Raw genomic sequence first — 22,862 nt, forward strand, 5'->3', positions numbered from 1 at the left:
AGGCAAAAAATAGATTAGAGATAGGAGGACTAGGAGCGTGAAAAGATGGATGAGCAAGTTCTCTGTAATAACCGAAATGTTATTGGGGGGGGGGGGGTCCGTTTTCTTCACACATTGGGAATCGAAGGCCCAAAGCCCCTGAAATGACTCTCCAGCTGGCTCCTACTATTCCTCCTCATCTCCACCTTTAGATGCAGCTGATAATAATAACAGTAACAATAGCAACTATGGTAAAGGGCTTGATTGGACACAGAAGAATCAGGTTCGACATACAGCCCCTCTTCTTGGGGTTCACAGTCTTTTCCACCGTATGGCCGTGTATGAAGGCGGTACTTTGCATTGCTGATTTGCTGGTGTCTCTTGGGCTGCCGTGCTCTCGTCTGGCCTTTTGGCAGCCAGAATCTCCCAAGAGTTTGTTGCCACATCCCTTGCCTGCGACTACTTGACTGGGTTTTGAAAACGTCTTCCTGCCCTCCCTGCTTGAAGCGAACTTGGTTTTAGTTCTCCATATAGGAGCTACTTGGCGTCCTAGATGTCGGTGTTGCAAAAAACCTGCCCTCAACCCTGAAGTAATCACCAATTAATGTCTGCACTGCGTATCTGATCTCATCTACACCTCTGTATTCGTTTTGGTATTTAAATACCATCGCGCTTGTGCCTGAGCATTTAAGGTAATATCCAAGCATTGCGGACTGTTGAAAATGAAAAACGACAGGTCGTGGAACACTGTCTTTGAATTCAAGGGGATATGTTTCTGGGCTGGATGGCCAAAGATAAAGAGATTCCTTCTGGTGGGGCTTTTTCCCCAAGGAATACGGTTTATTCTCCACTCAGGGAGCATAATCTAAATCGACATGCATCTATTGGAACAAGTCCGGGCAGTTCGGCTGCTCGTGTTGAGCGTGTCACACCGGAAGGGTTAGCGGTTCATTTTGCAGCAGAAAATTGAGCAATGAAGGGCAGTTTGGAGTGGTTTTTTACTTGTACATTGATACTTTGTTTTTTCATGTTGCTTTTGAAAGTTATCCTCTGTCTGGCCACATCTTTAGATCACAGTCAACCAGTGGTATATATTAAGCGCTCTCTGTGTGCAGAGCTCTGTACTAAGCGCTACTCCTGGAACTTAGGAACGGTGTCTTCTTCGCCCTGTAGACGCCACTCCCACTTAGGGCTTAGTTCAATGCCAGGCCCACAGAGGAGCTCAGGAGATATTGCTTAATGATGAAAAGTAAGTTATGGTCCTAAATTAAGAACACCAAAATGTCATGGTTTAACCTTTACTGTTCAGTGTACTGAAGTGCTTGACACGTAGTAAGCCCTTAACAGATACCATCATCATCATCATCATCACCAATCCGCATATCGTGTATATTATATATGCCACTCTCTCCAGGCCACAGGCAAGTTAAAGTTACACAAAACCTGATTTTTCTGTATTTTTTTTCCTTAACAATTCACGTATGCGATGCCTTTACTAATCACCCTTCGGGACTGGCAGGTGCATTTGTCGTTGACTCATTTTCCCCCCTTGAGCCCGCTTTCTCTGTATCAATCAGACCCAGCGGTGCACATTAAAGTAGGATGAAATAAGAAACGAGGAAGGCATCGAAAATCAGGACGCGGATCCCGACTCCCCAAGCCCAAAGTTCAAACGCACGTTCTCTACACCTCTAATCTTCCCGTCTCTCCCGCTCGGATCGCTTGTACATATATATATATATATATATATATATATATATATATATATATATATAAGAATTCTGTCGGGATGGGATACTTTCCTCGAGTTCGCAGTGTTTGCACACCCGCGTTTTCCTGCCCCAGGTGTGCCACGACTTGTTCGACGAGGTGGAAGCCGCCCAGAGCGGCACATTTAGAGAAGGGAGTCAGCGGAACGGGTCGCGGAAAGTTAACGCTTCTGGGCTCCTTCTCCCCCCAGAACCCGGTGACGGGACTGCTCTCCGCCAGCCACGAACAGAAGGATGCCTGGGTGCGAGACAACGTCTACAGCATTCTGGCCGTGTGGGGCCTGGGAATGGCCTACCGCAAGAACGCGGACCGAGACGAGGACAAGGCCAAGGCCTATGAGCTGGAACAGGTACCTTGCAGTTGGCAAGCCATAGGTCGAAGCTTCTGCTTGGCTCCGATCTGTCTTCCTGCTCGAGACGCAAAACGCCTCTCTAATGGCACTCCCTCGGGTCTTGTTTTTCTAGTCTCTTTACAGAGCGTTTTGGGGGAGCTGAAATCTTTCATCCTCTTGGGAATTCCCCCTCTATTTCCTCTCTCCCATGATGCATAACAAACAAACATCCAGGGAAACAAAGCCTATATGCTTCTAAAATTATGGCCCTTTCATTTCTGTAACCTTTCGAGATGAGATGACACTTTACTCAGGTCCCTTTGATTTTTGTATTGGTTTCCTCTCCTAGACGCCAAGCCGTTATTTCTTTACGTTCAGATGCTGTCTCCAGCCCACTCCTGTCGTACCCTCTTTGTCTCCCGCTTCCCCAGATCACGACCGTATCTTGCCCCCTTCCAGTTACCTTGTCCCTGTCTGTTCTTACTCCTTACAAGGCCCGAGCCTTCTTTTTTTCCTCCCTGTTTCTCACCTTCCCATCACCCTGTCTGGTCTCCTCCCCTTTTCCACCTCCCTCATGCCTCAACCGCTTTGGAGTTCTCCTCCTGAACTTTTGGGATTCCCAGCTGAGTCCATGGCCCCCGCATGATAAAATGCTGAATTCAGCATATTAATTTCTCCCCTTTCAAATGAACCTACAGGTGTTCAGTTGGCCTTCATATATTTTAAGAGGATGGCTGTATCTTTATATCTGAAATAATCCTACCTGTGAATTTAGCTCTGTACTATCAGTGAATGTTTCTGGGGACTTATGGTCCTTATCGGTTGCTTTCAGGCCTCTAGATTTGGTCCTTTTTTCTGTTCTCTTTTGAAAGAGAATGAGGAAATTCTAGGAGAGAATATACGTACCTGTTCGGTAGGTGGCGGTCTGTCCGCAGAGTTGAAAATAACTTGTTTGTGTAGCCTGTGAATTGGAGATATAAAGGATAGTTAAATGTAACTGCAGATAAAAAATACACTAAGGTGCAGAGGCTATGTTTTAAAAGAGACTCTTTCCCTATATTCAAATACTGGTTGCCTAGACGGACGCCTTACACCACGTTTGCATAATTCACTGTCACCTGAGCATTTTATCTGTGAGAATTCTCAGGACGCCTCTTTTAAACCAACAAAGCCTCAGACCTCTAGGAAGAGATTGGCGAATGAGACAGTGGATCCGTTTCAGCATCCATTTCCAGAACAGTAAGACCTCAGGTAGCCCGAAGGGATCCCTGCCACTGGGATTATTTTGTCTGAGAGAAAGGTCTACGTGCACAGACCCGTTCTCCGACCCAGCTGCCGCAGCCTCCGGTTAATGAGAAATAAACCCTTCTTTACCCCGACCTTAGATAAGAATCAGCGCGGAGAAGGAGGCCATTCCCCATTGGAGGGAGGCGGTTCTTTCTGTCCTGGAGTTTTTAATTTCTTCCCCCAGCGGGTACTAGGTTGGAAGTGATCCGGGTCTGTCGTTGGGCAGTCTGACAGCCTGCCAACCTGTGAGGGCTCTGTCAGTGGCACCTGAATTAGCCACACGGAAAGGACCGGCATTTTGGTCTCGCGTGAAGTCGTTTTAATGTTGGTGTTCGGAACGCACGTGTGAACGTTTATGCGCACATCTACAAGTTATATAATACGAATTATTTACACTGATGTCTGTTTCCTCCACTAGCCTGTTAGCTCGTTGTGGGCAGGGCACACGTCTGCCGGTTCCGTAATCTCCGAGTGCTTACTACGGTGCTCTGCACACAGTAACAGCTCGATAAATCCCATTGCAGGGGGAAGAAAGTGCCGCCGTACTGCGGAACTTAGTGCAGAGTGGAATTTCAGTGGTGGACAATGGTATTGTACTCTCCCAACCTCTTAGTACAGTGTTCCGCGCACGGTAAGCACTCAGTAAATACCACTGGTCGATCGACAACTAGAAAGTGGTAGTGAAGCAGCTCACAGCATAAGCACCCAGTGGGAAGCCCTAAGCATCGTCACATCATCGGTCAGACAATAAATAGTAGCGGTGCACCGACTGCATGAGAGAGAACTGAAAGAAGGAGACGGTGGATGTCCCCTCATCCATAATATGGCAAAATTATCATTTAAGATCTCTGAAAAGTCCCTAATTGTGAGTGACTCTGAACCGAACACTAGAGATCTAAACGTGTACCCTAGGGAAGTGGATGTCTTCCTCTTTGGAAGAAGTTCATCGTCAGTGGTATTTATTGAGCACTCACTATGTGCAGAGCACTGTACTAAGCTCTTGGGAGCATACAGTGTTCATGCTCAGCACTGTTTTTTCTTTTTTTTTCTTTTTTGGTGGGCTGGCAAAGAGGAGTTGGAGGGATTTAAATGAAGCATCGGCTATTTCTGCATCTAGGTTGTCATATAAGTATGGACCCTGTGTTTCTAGCAAACCTATATTAGAGATCTTGAGAATAGAGAGGGTTTAAGAGAAAACAAAGTTTAGGGGAGCCCCCTTAAAATATCATCATCAGTGGTATTCATTGAGCGCTTACTATGTGCAGAGCATTCTAGTAAGCGCTTGGGAGACTACGGTACAGTAGAGTTGGAGGGCACGTTCTCTGCCCACAGCAAGCTTACGGTCTAATCTATTTCAGCACTGAGAACAATACCCGGCATTCATTCACCGCAGCGTTTATCGACCGCTTACTGTGTACGGAGCACTGTACTGAGCACTTGGGAGAGGACAGCACAACAATGACGTATACATTCCCTGCCCACAACGAGCTTACAGTCCAGGGCTTACAGTTTAGAGTCTACATAGTAAATGAAAGAAAAAAAGAAATAGCAGTTCCCTGTAAGAGCGCCGTGTCCGATATTAAGCACGGTGTCCCGGGGATCGAGGCCTCCGATTCTCAGGTCGTCTGCTTTATTTCTACAGAACGTCGTGAAACTGATGCGGGGCCTTCTCCAGTGCATGATGAGACAGGTAACGGAAAAACTCTCCTACGATTCTGGTATTAATGAAACCCACCGAATCTCCTCACCCCGGAAGTTGCGTTGAATTCAGAAGCACTCGTCAGGCTCCCGATGATGTTTGTTCCCTCTCCACAAAGTAATTTTAAGCCGTTTCTTCCGAAGAAAGAAATTCTTCTTCTTTGTGCGTAATAAAAAGTAAATACCTGTTTCTTTGGGTAAGGACAGAGCCTATCACTTGGAATGTGGGAAAAATCATTTTCTTAAACATGTCTCTTGAAAAACAACAGAATGGCTGTGGGGGAGTGGGTGAAATATCTTTATTTGCGTTGGAGAAGAGGTGTTTAATTTTTCTAATACAAAGGTCACTGGAGTGGCGATGCCATGGCAGTGGGATTCCTTCCTTGGGGGGGAGGCTAAGGACGTACCCATCTGCTCCCATCAGTTGTGCTTTTGGAATGTCTACGGGCCCACAGAAGCTTCTTCAGTGATGAGAGGAGGCTTTGCCGAGGCATCTCCCAGAGAAGCGGCATGGCCTAGTGGATAGAGCCCGGGCCCGGGAGTCACAAGTACCTGGGTTCTGATCCCGATTCCACCATTCGCCTGCTGCGTGCCCTTGGGCGTCACTTCACGTCTCTGGGCCTCAGTCACCTCATCCTTCACACGGGGATCGAGACTGTGAGCCCCGTGTGGGATGGGGACCGCGCTCGACCCGATTATCTTGTATCTATCCCAGAGCTCAGTACAGCGCCCGGCACGAAGAAAGTGACCGCAGACTGAGCTTCCCCTTTTCCCTCTGCTCCCTCTGCTCCTTCTCTGCACCCTCTCCCTTCCCCCCTTCATCTCCCCTCAGCTAAGCCCCCTTTCCCTCTGCTCCTCCCCCTCTCCCTTCCCCTCCCCTCAGCACTCTGCTCGTGTATATATTTTTATTCCCCTATTTATTTTGTTGATGAGGTGTCCATCCCCTTGATTCCATTGATCGTGATTATGTTGTCTTGTCTTTGTCCGTCCGTCTCCCCCGATGAGACCGTGAGCCCGTCATTGGGCGGGGATGGTCTCTACCTGTTGCCGGATTGTCCATTCCAAGCGCTTAGTACAGTGCTCTGCACATATTAAGGGCTCAATAAATATTACTGAATGAATGAAATGAATGAATGAAGTGCTTAACGCATACCTGGATTATCGTTATTGTTAACGTTATTATTATTAGGTGAATAAAGTTGAAAAGTTTAAGCACAGCCAGAGCACCAAGGACAGCCTCCATGCCAAATACAACACGTCCACCTGCGACACGGTGGTCGGGGACGATCAGTGGGGGCACCTGCAGGTCGACGCCACTTCGCTCTTCCTTCTGTTCCTGGCACAGATGACAGCCTCGGGTACGTAGCGGGCACTGGCCTCGGATTCCCAGGGAAGGGAAGGCCGGCGTGAAGTCACGCATGCCACCCTTCCCATTTCTCACCCCTGTAGCCCCGTGCAAAGGAGGGATTCACACAAGTGTTTGCTCTGCCCTCAGTTAACCTCCCGGTCGATCAGTGGGGTTTAGTGAGCGCGCACCGTGTGTAAGGGCACCGTGCTAAGCGCTCGGGAGAACGCGATGCAACAGAGGTGGGAGGCGCCTCCCCTGCCCACAGAGAGCTGACGGCCCAGAGGGGGCGGTCCGGGCTGCCTTTCGGTCCTCCGCTAGGCACGGCCTAGTCGAAAGAGAATGGGCCCGGGAGTCAGGAGGGCCTGATCCTGGCTCTGCCAATCCTTTGCCGTGTGGCCTTGGGCAAGACGCTTCACCTCTCCGTACTTCAGTTCCCTCGTCCGCAGAATGGGGATTTAATTCCTGTTCTTCCTTCCGCTTAGACTACGAGCCCCATGTGGAACTTGATTATCTCGTATGTATCCCAGGGCTCAGTACGGTGTTTGGCACATAGTAAGCACTTAAACACCACAATTATTATTGTTGTCATTGGTAGTGTTCTTATTTTTTGTTTTTATCATGGATGTGAATATAAGGGCTGTGGGAATGAGGGCGGGATGAATACCAAATGCCCAAAGGACATTTTGGGGCCTCTCATTTGCCCTGTAACGCGGAGGTTACATTCCTGACGACTCTCACCCGTCCATCCCCCCCACACCCTCCCTCCCCATTAAGGAAAACTCACATTACAGTGCCCACGTCTTGACCACAACCATCTCTTCCAACTCCCAAACTGGTCCTGTCCAGTTTGTCACACATCATCAGAGGAGTGCCCCCAAAGTGTCCTATCCAAAAGGTGGACTGAGAACCCCCTGGGTGGCCTAATTGGGGGTGCTCTGAAAGTGGATCGCGTGTCTCGGTAACGAGCCTGAGTAGAGCCCCCTAAAGAGTGCCATTTTCCGGGAGGAGTATCTGGGAGAGGGTTGGCCCCGGGGTGCCCTGGGACCGAGTTCGAGGCTTGCTTCTCCCGTCGGCGCCCCTTGGGCGCTCAGCCCGTCTTCCGTCTCCTGCCGCTGCCCAGAGCGGAGAAACGGCGCGTGCGGCCTTCTGCGCTAAAGGTGAAAGTCCAGGATCGAGACTCCGGCTTAAAGTCCGTTGCCCCTCGTCACCCTCCCGGTAGGCATAAACAAGCCCCAGGCTCTTGCTGATATTCCAGCGTTTGTTGATTTCTTTAAATAGAGCATGAAATTGGAAGGGAGCCCTCCCCGCCCCCCTCCCACCCCAACCCAAAGATTTATTAGCGCTACAGCGTCGTAGTGGCCTCAAGTCCCGTAATCATTTCCAGCTCCGGCTGACTGCCTCTGGTCCTCCAAGAGGGATGGAAACAAAGTGATTTGGGTGAAAGTGTTTGGGGAAGGAATTTGATCGCATTGGTCTGGTGCCAAAGGACTCATGATATTGTCGCTTTTTTTAAAAAAAAACCAGGACTGCGAATTATTTTTACCCTGGACGAGGTGGCCTTCATACAAAATCTCGTTTTCTACATAGAAGCTGCATACAAAGTCGCGGTAAGTACCCGGCCTGGCCGAGTGAAAACTGAGCCGTTGCCTGGCGATTTGCAGAAAAATGTATTTCCCTTGTTCGACGTGGCTCCCTGGCTTTATTCCGGGCCATCGAAGAAGGACACGTTCATGGCGAGTTCGTAGGAGTAATTGCTGATGGTCTTAGTTTGTTTGTATTTTTAGAAAAGCTCCAATTTCCTGTGTGCTACAAGCCAGCGGTTTCTCGTCCGCTTGTAAGACAAGGGGATTTTTCTGCTCTTGGCTTTCCCGGCCTTCCCACGTTCGATCAATCGATCGTATTTATCGAGCGTTTACTGTGTTCAGGGCGTTGCACTGAGCGCTTGGGAGAGTACAACACAGCAACATAGCAGACACGTTCCCTGCCCACAAAGAGCTGCTCACGTGAAGGTTTGTTAAAAAAAACCGAAACGTACAAGCTAACGAACCGGGTGAGGAAGGAAGGCGGGTTTGCCTGAACACATTGTGTTACGGTGATCATCTTGGTTTCCAAGGTGCGTTAAGTGGAAAACACACAACTCGGCTCCCGTGACACCAAAGAATCATTTCTCGAGGGTCCCGGTTGCTCTATTGACCCTGCGTTCCTCCCCGTCCTGCCCCCTCCTCCCCTCTCCCTGTTTTCCAGGATTACGGCATGTGGGAACGCGGAGATAAGACGAACCAGGGCATACCGGAATTGAATGCAAGTTCTGTAGGAATGGCCAAAGTGAGACTTCTTCCTAGTATTGATTCTTTGCATCTCTGCTTGCTTCATCTTGCTGTGATGCACCAGATTTCCCGTGCCGAAAGAATGAGACGATCAGGTTTATCTCAAGTCCAGAGGGTACTGAAGCAGCGCGGCCTACCGGAAAGAGCACGGGCCTGGCCTGGGAGTCGGAGGATCTGGGTTTTCATCCTGGCTCTGCCGCTTGTCTGTCGTGTGACCTTGGGCAACTCATTTAACTTCTCTGTGCCTCAGTTTCCCTCATCTGCAAATTGGGGATTAAGACCTCGAGCCCCCACGTGGGACAGGGATTATGTCCAACCCAGTTATCGTGTATCTACCCCAGCGCTTAGAATGGTGTTTGACACATAGTAAGCACTTAACAAATACCGTAGAAAACAAAAATCTGTATTCGTAGGCAGCCCTTGAAGCTATCGATGAACTGGATCTTTTCGGAGCCCACGGCGGACGCAGGTCGGTGATCCACGTTCTTCCCGATGAAGTGGAACATTGCCAGGTAACAAGCACATCCTGGGCCGTGGAATACGGCAGCTCGGATGGTAAGACGTTTCCGGCAGGGTGGGGGGAAATCTGTCTCGCCCTCAGCCTGCAGAAGCGCGGATGGCACATTCCCCACCATTACCTTTCCTGCTTCCTTTTCATGACAACCATTTTTCATTCGCGTTTTGTTCAGTCGATCCTATTCTCGATGCTCCCGAGGGCCTCCACCTCCAAGGAGATCGATGCCGGACTCCTCTCCATCATCTCTTATCCGGGATTCGCGGTGGAAGACATGAACCTCGTGAACGAGACCAAAAATGAAATCATCACCAAGCTTCAGGTAAAGGTTGATCAATCCATCTCTTTCAACGGTGCAGCGTGGGTATATCTTGCCGCTAACCTTTCCCGATTTTAAAGGACGATGCGCCCTCCTTAGTGTTCTGATGCTGTGGAGGGCATCCGCCTCTAAATATCCCGTTTCCAATTTCAGAGACAAAATCCTAGGCTGGGCGAACCATTGGCTTGAGCCACTAATGACCTTTCTCCTGGATTCTTAACTGCTCTCTCACGTCCCACATCTAGTTGCGTGTGTCCCTCTAGGCCGTAAGCTCGTTTCGGACAGGGAACGTGTCTACCACCTCTGTTATATGGCAGTCTCCCAGTGCTCTGCGCACGGTCAGCGCTCCGTAAATATGACGGCTTGATTGATTGTTTCATTCACCCGCGGATTGTATTTCATCCTTTCATTTGTATGAAGCCCACCGGGACCCATTTGCTTCTCGGTAAAGGCATGCGATGCGGTACATTTCACATCTCATCAAGAAGAGAATGTCTAGGGATTCCATCTGACCTCAGACTCTTGGGTTTGGCGGGGGCCGGGGGCGTAGTAGACCCAGGTGAGAGCCGCTTCTTAATCGACAGCCCGCCCGCCAGTTCCCTAGCGTGTAGAAATTACGCTTTTCACAACCCATTCTGGGAAAGAATCCAGCCTTGTTCTACTCGCTCATTGGTGGGAAAGTCAAAAGAATAAACGGATAGGCTGCACGTAAAATTTTGAAACATATGCAGAGACGTCCGTCCTATTCAGAAGAGTCCCCACCGATGATGAAAGTCACCTACGAGTGCGTGTGTGGCCAAAGAAACCAATTCGGGAGCACATCACGCACACGAAGAGGGCATCCTTGTGTTGTCTTTTTTAATGGAAGATGAGCCGGGCAGCGGAGTGAAGAATAGACTGGAGCGGGGCGAGAGAGGAGGAAGGGAGGTCAGAGAGAAGACTGACACAGTAGTCTAGCCGGGATATGACGAGAGCCCATAACAGTAAGGTAGCCGTTTGGGTAGAGAGGAAAGGGCGGATCTCGGCGATATCGTAGAGGTGAAACCGGCGGGTCTCGGTGACGGATAGGACGCCTGGGGCGAACGAGAGAGACGAGTCGAGGACGACACCGAGATCGCGGGCCCGAGAGACGGGAAGGACGGTCGCGCCATCCACGGTGATAGGGAAGTCCGGGAGGGGACCGGGTTCGGGAGGGAAGATGAGGAGCTCGGTCTCGCTCACGTCGAGTTTCAGGCGGCGGGCCGACGTCCGGGCGGAGACGTCCCGGAGGCGGGAGGAGACCCGAGCCCGAAGGGAGGGGGAGGGGACGGGGGCGGAGATGTAGATAATAATGTCGGTATTTGTTAAGCGCTTACTAGGTGCCGAGCACTGTTCTAAGCGCTGGGGGAGATACAGGGTCATCAGGTTGTCCCATGTGGGGCTCACACACTTTTAATCCCCATTTTACAGATGAGGGAACTGAGGCACAGAGAAGTTAAGTGACTTGCCCACAGTCACCCAGCTGACAAGTGGCAGAGCCGGGAGTCGAACTCATGACCTCTGACTCCGAAGCCCGTGCTCTTTCCACTGAGCCACGCTGCTTCTCTCTAGATCCGCGTGTCATCCGCATAGAGATGGTAGTCGAAGCCGTGAGAGCGGACGAGTTCACCGAGGGAGTGAGTGTAGATGGAGAACGGAAGAGGGCCGAGAACCGACCCTCGAGGAACTCCGACGGTTAAAGGACGGGAGGGGGAGGAGGCTCCTGCGAAGGAGACCGAGAATGACCGGCCGGAGAGGTGAGAGGAGAACCGGGAGAGGACGGAGTTCGTGAAGCAAAGGTGAGATAAGGTATGGAGGAGGTGGGGATGGTTGACAGTGTCGAAGGCAGCAGAGAGGTCAAGGATCAGAATGGAGTAGGAGCCATTGGATCTGGCAAGAAGGAGGTCACGGGTGACCTTAGAGAGAGCAGTCTCGGTAGAGTGGAGGGGACGGAAGCCAGATTGGAGGGGGTCTAGGAGAGAATGGGAGTTAAGGAATTCTAGGCATCGATTGTAGACGACTCGTTCTAAGATTTTGGAAAGGAAGGGTAGTAGGGAGATAGGACGATAACTGGAGGGGGAAGTGGAGTCGAGAGCGGGTTTTTTTTAGGATGGGGGAGACGTGGGCATGTTTGAAGGCAGCGGGGAAGGAGCCATTGGAGATTGAGTGGTTAGAAATAGAAGTTAAGGAAGGTAGGAGGGCAGGGGCGATGGTTTTAATAAGGTGAGAGGGAATGGGGTCCGAGGCGCAGGTGGAGGGGGTGGCACTTGCGAGGAGGGAGGAGATCTCCTCTGAGGATACTGCAGGGAAGGATGGGAAAGTAGGGGAGGGGGTCGGTGGGGGGGAGGGGAGAGGCAGAGGGGTGACTTTGGGGAGCTCAGACCTGATCGTGTTGATTTTTGTGAGGAAATAGGTGGCCAGATCATTGGGGGTGAGAGACGGGGGAGGGGGAGGAACAGGGGGCCTAAGGAGAGAGTTAAAGGTCCGGAACAAGCGGCGGGGGTGACGGGCATGGGTGTCGATGAGGGAGGAGAAGAAGTTTTGCCTGGCGGAGGAGAGGGCAGAGTTAAGGCAGGAAAGGATAAATTTGAAGTGTGTGAGGTCGGCTCGGTGCTTGGACTTTCGCCAGCAGCGCTCGGCAGCTCGAGCATAGGAGCGTAGGAGGCGGACGGAGGAGGTGATCCAGGGCTGTGGGTTAGTGGAGCGAGAGCGGCGGAGGGAAAGGGGGGCGAGAGAGTCGAGATGAGTAGAGATCTGGGCATGTCACTCCCCTTCTTAAACAACTCCAGTGGTTGCCTATCAACCTCCGCTCCAAACAAAAACTCCTCACTCTAGGCTTCAAGGCTCTCCGTCACCTTGCCCCTTCCTACCTCTCCTCCCTTCTCTCCTTCTACCACCCACCCCGCACACTCCGCTCCTCGGCCGCCCACCTCCTCACTGTGCCCTGGTCTCGCCTATCCCGCCGTCGACCCCCGGGCCACGTCCTCCCGCGGTCCCTGAACGCCCTCCCTCCTCACCTCCGCCAAACTGATTCTCTTCCCCTCTTCGAAACCCTACTTAAAACTCACCTCCTCCAAGAGGCCTTCCCAGCCTGAGCTCCTCTTCTCCCTCTACTCCCTCTGCCACCCCCCTTTACCTCTCCACAGCTAAACCCCCCTTTTCCCCTTTTCCCTCTGCTCCTCCACCTCTCCCTTCCCATCCCCACAGCACTGTACTCGTCCGCTCGACTGTATATATTTTCGTTACCCTATTTATTTTGTTAATGAATTGTACATCGCCTCGATTCTATTTAGTTGCCATTGTTTTTACGAGATGTTCTTCCCCTCGACTCTATTTATTGCCATCGTTCTCGTCTGTCCGTCTCCCCCGATCAGACCGTAAGCCCGTCAAACGGCAGGGACCGTCTCTATCTGTTGCCGACTTGTTCATCCCAAGCGCTTAGTACAGTGCTCTGCACATAGTAAGCGCTCAATAAATACTGTTGAATGAATGAATAATATTTGCAGTGCCTGCTGCTGTTTTCTCTTTTGTCTCCTTGGCTCTCATTCTGTACAGAGGTTTGATTCAAAAAGGACAAAAACAAAAGAGCTGAAAGTAGAGGAGTCTCTTCATCCAGGCCGCAGACCTCCAAGGGGTGTTATGTCTTAGGTGCGTGGATCACTCATTATCGTTGGTTTTCCTTCCAGGGTCGTTACGGATGTTGCCGGTTCCTCCGGGATGGTTACAAGACTCCAAGGGAGGTAAGTGCTTAAAAACGTTTAGTAAGGGATACTTAGAGGATGCCGCTCTCTCAATTTTGCTTTATTTGATTAGCTAGTACAGCTGTCAAGTGCATTGAAGAGGGCAGGGTCTTTTTTTTCCTTTAAGATAGTCGGGGGGGTTCTCAAAGAACCCCACACGTAGTGTAAGTAGCACTGGTAATGTTTATTGAGTGCCCACCAAGTGGAAGGTAGTATATTAAGCGCTTGGGAAGTACTGAACAGAGACAGGACACATTCCTAGCCACAAAGAGGTTCTTCCTTAATAGGGGCGACAGGCATAAACCTGTTTCTAAGTGGAATGATTTAAGTAACTGAGTGTCCAACTAAGTTATCAGGGTGGGTACAGAGCAAGGCGCGGGGCCTGGAGACATTGGCGAGTTTGTATGACCATGTCTGCTGCACAACACACAATCATTTCTGCACGGTCCTGTGTCCAGAAGACTCAAAGTGACAGTAGATTGTTGCCTAAATCTGCTGTCACGGCGTAGCCAAAATGTGTGGTGGAAACACACGCCCCTTTAGAACCGAGGGTTTCATCCTGGCTGGATCGATCCCAAAAGAGATTAGTTTTAATTCAGTCCTGAAGCCAGCCCACAGAAACTTTCTGTCACCAATCTTTGCCTTTTTTTTCTTTCCCCATATTTGTTGAGCGCTTACTATGTGCCGGGCACTGTTTTAAACGCTGGGTGAGATACAGGAGAATCAGGTTGGACACAGTCCCCGGCCCACACGGGGCTCACGGTCTTCATCCCCATTTTACAGATGAGGTAACTGAGGCCCAGAGACGTGAAGGGACTTGGCCTAGGTTACACAGCAGACAAGTGGTAGAGCTGCAATTGGAACCCAGGTCCTTCTGACTCGCGGGCCCGTGTTCTATGCACGCTACCTCTTCCCGGCTATCCTCCCAGAAATATTCCCGCCAGTCTGCTGGAAGTTTTCCTTTGTGGGCAGACAAGACCCCCCTCCGACACCATTTCCAACTTCTGAAATTGATTTTAATGTCCGGCGCGCCCACCTTAGCTCCGTGTGGGCGGAGATCCCACTCTGCCATGTTGTGCTTTCTCGGGCACTTAGATCAGTGTTCTGCGTGCATTAAGCGCTCCATAAATATCATTGAATGATTGGTATAAATTGCCTTGTAAAACTTGCACCCCGTATTTTATGAAGATGGGGAAAGTGTTGTGGGAAAAGGGGGTTTGGCCTGATATTTTTTGTTGGTTTGTTTTTTGGGAATTTTATTGGCAGACAAACTGCAAAGAAAATGAACCTGGAGGTAGAGTTCTGTACTCTTAAGGTCCGGTAATAGTAATAACAATAACCTTGGTATTTGTGAAGCTCTTACTATGTGCCGAGCACTGTGCCGAGCACTGACGTAGATACGAGGTAATCAGGTTGTCCCATGCGGGGCGCACAGCCTCCGTCCCCATTTTACAGATGAGGTGACTGAGGCCCAGAGAAGTTAAGCGACTTGCCCAAGGTCACACAGCTGACAGGCGGTGGAACTGGGATTAGAACTCATGACCACTGACTCCCAAGCCCGGGATCTTTAGAGAAGCAGCGTGGCTTAGTGGAAAGAGCACAGGCTTGGGAGTCAGAAGTCATGGGTTCTAATCCCAGCTCCGCCGCTTGTCAGCTGTGTGACTTTGGGCGAATCACTTAACTTCTCTGGGCCTCAGTTCCCTCATCTGTAAAATGGGGATTAAGACTGTGAGCCCCACGTGGGACAACCTGATCACCTCGTATCTCCCCCAGCGCTTAGAACAGTGCTTGGCACATAGTAAGCACTGAATAAATGCCACCGTCATCATTATTATTATTATTATTTCCACTAAGCCACACTGCTTCTCTCAAGAGCTTCCTAGAGTGCTCTGCACACAGCGAACAGGAGCTTAATAAATATCACAGATCAATTCCCTTGAGTTTACTGCTTATCGATCCCATAATTGTCATCCAGTCTATCGATGGTATTCATTGAGCGCTCACTGTATGCCGCGCACTATTTGTGCGGGGCTCTTTACGCAGTAAGCGTGACGACAGGGAGCTTACAGTGTAGAGCGGAAGACGGACATTAATATAAATGAGTAAATTAAATCGAGGCTCTGTACGTAAGAGCTGTGGGCCTGAGAGAGGGGTGAGTGAAGGGTACAGATCCAAGCGCAAGGGCGACGTGGAAGGGAGGGGGAGAAGAGAAAAGGAGGGCCTTGTCAGGGAAGGCCCCTTGGGGGAGGTGTGCTTTTAATAAGACTTCGGCTCGGGGGGGCGTCCCGTAACGTACGGTGCCCACAAGAAGGATCTTCCCCTCCGAACGTATTCCTGCTTGATTTCTAGGACCCAAGGCGCCTCCATTACGATCCCGCCGAGCTCAAGCTGTTCGAAAACATCGAATGCGAATGGCCTGTGTTCTGGACCTATTTCATCATAGACGGGGTCTTCAACGGAGACGCGGTGCAGGTAGAGAAACTACGTTACGTGGCGGTGTTGGATGACGAGCCACGGCTTGGCCGGTGGTGTGCTGGGTGCAGGGGAAGAATGAAACGAAAAACGGCCCCTCCCGGGGGAGAGCTCGAAAGGCAGGGCGCTTCCAAGGAGGAGAGCCGTGTGGTTTTTGCGTTCTCTCCCGTGGTGATGTAGCCCGTTATGTCCTTCCCGCGCAGAGTCCGTTGCCAGTCCGGGATTTGTTTAAAACCGATCGCGCCGGTTTTTGCTCTTTTCCCGGGCCAGCTGGTAAGGATGTTATTTCAACCTCGGCGACTCACCGTGCTGGTCTTGCGACACCTTAGTCTCGGGTTATAGCTCTGGACTGCTTTTAAGGGGCACCGTGGCCGAGTGGAAAGGGCACGGGCTTGCGATGCAGAGGACCTAGGTGCCGATCCCAGCTCTGCCACTTGTCTACCGTGTGACCTTCTCTGTGCCTCGGCTTCCTCATCTGAAAAATGGGGATTAAATCCTACTCTGCTTGCGAGCCCCATGGGAGGGAGGGCCTGTCTCCAACCCGTTTATCTTTGATCTGCCCCGGTACTTTGTACCGTGGTGAGCACGAAGTAAGCACGTAACAAGTGTCTTATTATTGTTCTGCTTATTATCGTTCTTATCGTTAGAAGAGATTCTTGGCTGCCTGCAGCTCTCTTCTGCTTCCGCCCTGGTTTCCCAGCCTCCGTTTCTTTCCCTTCTACTCAGTGTCCGGCTCTTTTCTCTTCAGTGGTGAATGTGCAACTTCTAACGTGGGGCAGGGAAGCCCCTTCCTCCAGATGAGAGAGACCCAGTGTGGTCTCAGGGTCCCACCAGGGTAGCGGAGCCCGAGTGGGAAGGGGAGATTTTCCTCCCTTCCCTCCCCTCCCTATTGCAGCTCTTGTGCATCCTTTTCCCTCACCAGACCTCGCCCCCCCCACCCCGAAACTCATTCCTCCTGGTCCCCAATCCGGCGGCTGGCGAGAAAGGGGGACTGAGTGAGATGGAGTAGAGACGACAACCTAAAAGGAGTTACGGGTTGTATTATTAAATCGGAGTGCATCAGAAAAGGATGTTTCGTTAAACGCCCGGGCGGATCATTTGGCGGGTCCTGAATCTCTATCGCTCCCCCTCCTTCCCGGACCCCGACCGTCTTTTCTCTGACCCCTCCGCTCCTGGCATGAACCGTGCCAGAGTGCACCGACTCCCAGGTCGTTGCCGGACCTAAAGTCTCCCTCGGCGCCGTTGCGCCACACGTCGGTGCTCAGGCTGAAACTGGGGAAACGGGGGCTCGCTTCTAGGTCCAAGAATACCGCGAGGCCCTGGAGGCGATCCTGATCCGAGGCCAGAACGGGATCCGATTGATGCCGGAGCTGTACGCCGTGCCCCCTGGCAAGGTACTGTCGTCCAGCCCCGGTGACGGAACCCGTCGGTTGCCCGGGAGTCCTTTGGCAGCTTCCTTCCTGCCGGCCCCTTCTCACGCCTCCCTGCCCGTTCCCTCAAGGGGCACGACTGTCAGGCCTTTCCACTTGTTGGGCGTAGGGGGAGAGCGTTCTGCCTGGGCACAAAGCGAGCCTCCGGGGAGGAGGGCAGAGAGTCCGCAGGGCCCCCCGAGCGAAGACCATCATCTGCCCTTCGATTGGGGTCAGATTTCGTTGGCCCCCATCGTTAAGATCCTGACTTAGGGCCCTCAGCCGGACACTTCTCGGGGCCTCCGTTCCCTCGCCTGTAAAACGGGGTTTAAGACTGCGAGCCCCACATGGGACACGGACTGTGTCCAACCAGGTAGGCTATATCAAGCCCAGAGCTTAGTACAGTGCCAGGCGTGTCCTAAGCGCCGGACAAAGACCGTGAAAAACTGAAAAAGGACAGTGCCGTGGGTGTATTGTCACCGGAAAGGAGGTGGAGGTACGGGAATCCCGAGATGTCAAAAGCAACCCAAGCCTGGCGGAATGAGGCCGCGAATGAGCCTTCTCGGGCAACCCACAGAGCGAGCGAGTGAGAGCGTGTGTCCCTTTCTACCTCTGTGTTTGTTTTTTTTCCTTCTGGCCTTCTGAGAGTTGTTTTCTCTCTCCGCTAGGTAGATGAGGAGTACAAGAACCCTCACACAGTGGATCGGGTTCCTCTTGGGAAGACCCCCCACCTCTGGGGGCAGTCCTTGTACATCCTCAGTTGCCTCTTGGCCGAGGTAGGTACGGGGCTCGGAAAGGGAGCGGCCACCCCCGGTTTAGCACCGTCACCGACCTGTGCGGGGAAACTGAGTCACACTCCTCTCCCCGCCGACGAGTCCGAGCGATCGCTTATCGGTACCGAGAAATGGTCTCGTTTGCCGTGTCTCTGATTTCGCTAAGGGCCTCGTTGTAGAAGGTAAACGCAGTATATCCATCAGTGGTATTTACTGAGCGCCTAGTGTGTGCGGAGCACTGGGAGAGCGCCTGGGAGAGTACATTACGACAGAATTAGCAGAGACGTTCCCTGCCCAGAACGAGAAGGGAGCAAGAAAGAAGTATTCCACTCCCTCGTCCTCCCAGCTGATACAGTTTACAGACGTTAAAGCCTGACCATCTCTCCAGCTTACCGGCAGACTTAAGAAACGACTCTCACACAGAAGGAAATGCATTCCTTTCGAATTCCAGAAAAAAAGTACCTTTTGGAGGGGAATAAATTCCATTCTGTGGCATTGCAGAGAACAGCGGTTACAAATCGTGACCAAGTTTTCCTTTGATTTCCGTGCCCAACTTGGATTGAAGTCATAAAGGGGACATTTTACACTTCAAAAGGCACTTTGAAGTTTAACGTGTATTTCCAGGTTAAACTGAACTTTGTGGTTTGCCCACTGGGATTTAATTATCAAGAAAATCATTTGCCTCTTGTTTTATTTTCTGTTTCCCATAGGGTTTCTTAGCCACTGGAGAAATCGATCCCTTGAATAGAAGGTTTTCGACTTCTGTCAAACCGGATGTTGTTGTACAAGGTTTGTGAGGCTCGTTTCACTCTGCCCATATGACTTTGCAGAGCAGCACGATTATTTCATGCTATCTCCTACCTCCTCACGTAGTGAAATGCCACGGTACATGTATTTACTAGTGATTCTGTGCATATTTTCTAGCTCAGTATCTCCGTGAGGGAAAGAAAAGAAATTTTAGCTACTTTAGTGGTACTTATTGAGCGCTTGCTGTGTGCAGAGCACTTTACTAAGTGCTTGGGAGAGCACGCTATAACAATATAACAGACACATTCACCACCCACAGTGAGCTTACAGTCTACAGGGAGAGACAGACATTAGTATAAGTAAATAAATTACGGATGTGGACACAAGTGCCGCGGGGCCGTGGGGGGTGGTGAATAAAGGGAGCGAGTCAGGGGGACGCAGAAGCGAGTGGAAGAGAAGGAGAAGACGGTTTGGTCAGGGAAGGCCTCTTGGAGGAGATGTGCGTTCAATAAGGCTTTGAAGAGGGGGAGAGTAACTGTCTGTCAGATATGAAGAGGGAGGGCTTCTCAGGCCAGAGGCGGGACGTGGGCGAGAGGTTGGCAGCCAGATAGATGAGATCGCGGTACAGTGAGTAGTTTGGCACCAGAGAAGCGAAGCGTGCGGCCCAGGATGTAGGAGAGTAGCGAGGTGAGGTAGGAGGGGACGAGGTGATTGAGCGTTTTAAACCCGATGGTGAGGTGATTCTGTTTGACGCGGAGGTGGATGGGCAACGTTCTTGAGCAGTTGGGATACGCGGACCGAGCATTTCTGTAGGTGTACAATCTGTATTCGTTTCGTGCCTCTTTTTTTCATTACTCTGAAATCTCCTTGCGGGCAGGGCCCTATCATTTACTTTTATCATAGGTTCCCAAGCGCCTCGTTCAGTTCTCTTAACACAGCTGTTTCGTGCTTAGTGACGAACCACGGAGGCTCCTACCTTCACCTGCTGAGAGGAGTGCACGGCTAGGGTTTTTAGCATTTTTTCAAGATTCTGGGGAAGCAGAAAGGACAGAGTTCATCTTGCCGGGCCTGGGCAATAATGTGCCCCGGTCAGTGAAAGATCCAGAGGGAGTTGGCACAAGAGGACACCCCCGGGTTTAGTTCACCCTGATCCTGGGCCAGGTGATTTTTGGACAGGGTGGGCAGCGTGGGTGGTAGACCTTAGAGGGTTTCGGGGAGAGCTGATGAAGTGATGCCAGGGATCTGTGCGCCAGTTGGCACTGGACCCTGACTAATAAGCCTACCAGGCCTTAGATAAAGCGAGACTAAATGCTCCGGCCTCCCCCGGCCTTACGTAAATAGTTGTCGAATGGCCAGAAGCATTCTTTACAAGGGGAAGGGACGGGGAGGCCATCTCCCACTACGGCCCAGCTCACACACTTGGCTCCTCTAAGGTTAACCTTCTCGCCCTCACCTCGAGCTCATCTATCTTGCCGTCGACCTCTCGCCCACATCCTGCCTCTGCCCTGGGAGGCCCACCCTCCTCAAATCCAACAGAAAATTGCTCTCCCCACCTTCAAAGCCGTATCGAAGCCCTCCTTTCTCTTCTCCCTCTCTCTTCTGCGTCGCCCTGACTTGTTCCCTTCCTTCATCCCCCCTCCCAGACCCTCAGCAGTCATGTACCTATCTGTAATTTATTTATTTATACCGTCTGTCTCCCCCTCTGGGCTGTAAGCGTTGTGGGGAGGGAATGTGTCTGTTATATCGGCATATTATACTCTCCCAAGTGCTCAGTACAGTGCAGTGCAAACAATAAGCGCTCGATAAATACGATGGACTGACCTGACCACTTAATCGGAGCACGTGGAGAAGATCGACCTAGGAGGAAAGGAGTCGGCTTTGGCCGAGGACTGAGGTGGCAGGGCTGTTCTCTGACTCCTGCGGAGGCAAAGAGAGAGAGAGTTTTGATGGTGCCGGGGTTTTGAGGCAGGAACGATCGGGCTAAAACAGCGAGGTCCTTCTGGAGGAGTCGCAGAGAAATAATTTGCACCTGGGGATTAGTGACAGCATCTCGTCTAGATAAAGAACACTGTGCCTGAGCACAAGAGGAAGCAGTGTGACTTAATGGAAAGAGCAAGGGCCTGGGAGTCAGAAGACCTGGGTTCGATTCCGGCTCTGCCACTTGCCTGCTGTGTGACCTCGGGCAAGTCACTTAACTTCTCTGGGCCTCAGTTTTCTCAACTGTAAAATGGGGATTCAACACCTCTTCTCCTTCTCTCTTAGACTGTGAGCCCCATGTGGGACAGGGACTGTGTCCAACCTGATGAACTCGTATCTACCCCAGCGGTTAGAACAGTGCTTGACACCTAGTGAGTGCTTATTCAATTGTATAAAAAAGGACAGAAGTTATAGCTTTCAAGCCGGGTACTGACCGCAGCGTAGCCGAATGCTCTTTTTTTTTCAATAGCATTTGTTAAGCACTTACAATGTGCCAGGCACTGTACTAAGCCCTGGGGTACCTACAAGATAATCAGGTTGGACAGAGGCCATGTCCCTCATGGGGCTCACAGTCTTAATCCCCATTTTACAGATAAGGGAACTGAGGCATAGAGAAGTTAAGTGACTTGCCCGAGGTCACCCATCAGACAAGTGGTAGAGCCGGGAGTAGAACCCAGGTCCTTCTGACACAACACGGACCCGTGCTCTGTCCACTAGGGCACGGTGCTTCTCTCCAAGTGCTCGAACGCTTAATGTGTTAGGCCCCGGAGAAGATGAAGCAGTAAACGAGGATGGCTCTAGAGAAGTGGAAAACGTATAGTCAAAATGGGAATGTTCCTCTTTGCCTTTTTGCCTAGTGACCGTTTTGGCAGAATCAAACGAAATCAAGGAGCTGCTCAGAAAACACGGCTTCGATGTTGAGAGCGTTGCAGACGTCCATCCCATCCGAGTGCAACCAGCCCGAATTCTCAGCACCATCTATGCCAAGCTGGGTAAGCTTGATAAAATTGCCATTCGGTGCTGCTTGGGGTAAAAAGTTGCTTGCTTTTCATATTTTCTGCCTCTCTCTTTCTTTTTTTCTTGAAGTGAAAACCAGCGTATTTATCGGAGTGGTCTAGCTCAGTTTTTCCCAGGAGAATGAAGCCTCTGTCGTCTTTTGTTCCTCCTCCCTCCCTTTCTGTCCCCTGAACTAACGTACCTTCAATAAAGTGAAACGGGATCGTTCGATTTCCCTCGATCTGGTTTAAAACAGCAGATGCCGATATCGATTACTCCTCATAAGAGCAGATTTGCCGAGAAGTTGTCTAAACTGACTCTTTCGATCGTTCCTCTGTGGCATCACGGTGAGAATGGTATTATATTTTAGGCTAATGGGGCAGACTTTTTGTCGAGACATTTTTCAGCAAGGCTTCAGCGCGGCTTTCAGTTGCACTGCATTGTCCTCCTTCGAGTCGAGTACTAAACCGAAAGCCGTCCGCTCCTCTGCTCGTTTTCACTCGGTCGGTCAGTGGTATTTATCGAGCACAGACTCCCATTTCCTTTCTTCGGATTGAGCTCTTTCCCTCAACTCTCCTGCTGCCACTCAACATAGGCCCATTCTGGGTTTTTTTGGTTTTCTTTCCACAGGGCAGAACAAGAATCTGAAACTGAGTGGACGGCCATACCGACACATTGGGGTGCTGGGAACATCCAAATTGTATGTGATTAGGAATCAAATATTTACTTTTACTCCTCAGGTGAGCATTGTAGACGGGCCCCACAAAGAAGCATCCGCTTTAAAAATGCCTTCCTTTAATCCGTTTCTTCACCTTCCCCGCTACTCGGGTGGTTGAGAAATAGTTGTACCCGTGGTTTCATGGCTTTGTGGAAAGGGTACTTGCCTAGGAGTCAGAGGAGCTAGGTTCTAATCCTACCTCCACCATCTGTCTGCAGTGTGATCTTGGGCAAGTGACTGATTTTCTCTATGCCTCAGGTTCCTCCTCTGTAAGATGGGGGTTCGGTGCCTGTTCTTCCTCCTCAGACTGCGAGCCCCACGTAGGAGAGGGACTCGGTCCGACCTGATTCGCTTATGCCTACCCCGGCACTCAGTACAGCGTTCGTTATTAACTGTTCAGTTATTCGATCATTCGGTCGTATTTACTGAGCGCTTACTG

The 22,862-nt window shown here is 51.0% G+C and overlaps 1 protein-coding gene across 3 annotated transcripts in view; it reads left to right on the top strand.

The window, feature by feature from the left end:
- PHKA2 (phosphorylase kinase regulatory subunit alpha 2) overlaps positions 1 to 22,862 on the top strand; it is a 59,000-nt gene that overhangs the window by 9,905 nt on the left and 26,233 nt on the right. For 2 of the 3 annotated variants that reach the window (XM_029079695.2, XM_029079696.2), the window contains exons 2-14: positions 1,940 to 2,098; positions 5,010 to 5,057; positions 6,255 to 6,423; positions 7,938 to 8,020; positions 8,658 to 8,738; positions 9,154 to 9,576; positions 13,278 to 13,331; positions 15,681 to 15,803; positions 17,102 to 17,197; positions 17,881 to 17,988; positions 18,696 to 18,774; positions 21,567 to 21,701; positions 22,336 to 22,445. In XM_029079695.2, the coding sequence (XP_028935528.1) occupies positions 1,940 to 2,098; positions 5,010 to 5,057; positions 6,255 to 6,423; positions 7,938 to 8,020; positions 8,658 to 8,738; positions 9,154 to 9,576; positions 13,278 to 13,331; positions 15,681 to 15,803; positions 17,102 to 17,197; positions 17,881 to 17,988; positions 18,696 to 18,774; positions 21,567 to 21,701; positions 22,336 to 22,445 (1,668 nt within the window). The remainder of the gene's footprint in view (positions 1 to 1,939; positions 2,099 to 5,009; positions 5,058 to 6,254; positions 6,424 to 7,937; positions 8,021 to 8,657; positions 8,739 to 9,153; positions 9,577 to 13,277; positions 13,332 to 15,680; positions 15,804 to 17,101; positions 17,198 to 17,880; positions 17,989 to 18,695; positions 18,775 to 21,566; positions 21,702 to 22,335; positions 22,446 to 22,862) is intronic. The other variant, XM_029079697.2, reaches the window with a different exon arrangement.

The sequence above is a fragment of the Ornithorhynchus anatinus genome, chromosome 15 (assembly GCF_004115215.2).
Source record: "Ornithorhynchus anatinus isolate Pmale09 chromosome 15, mOrnAna1.pri.v4, whole genome shotgun sequence".
Lineage (NCBI taxonomy): Eukaryota > Metazoa > Chordata > Mammalia > Monotremata > Ornithorhynchidae > Ornithorhynchus > Ornithorhynchus anatinus.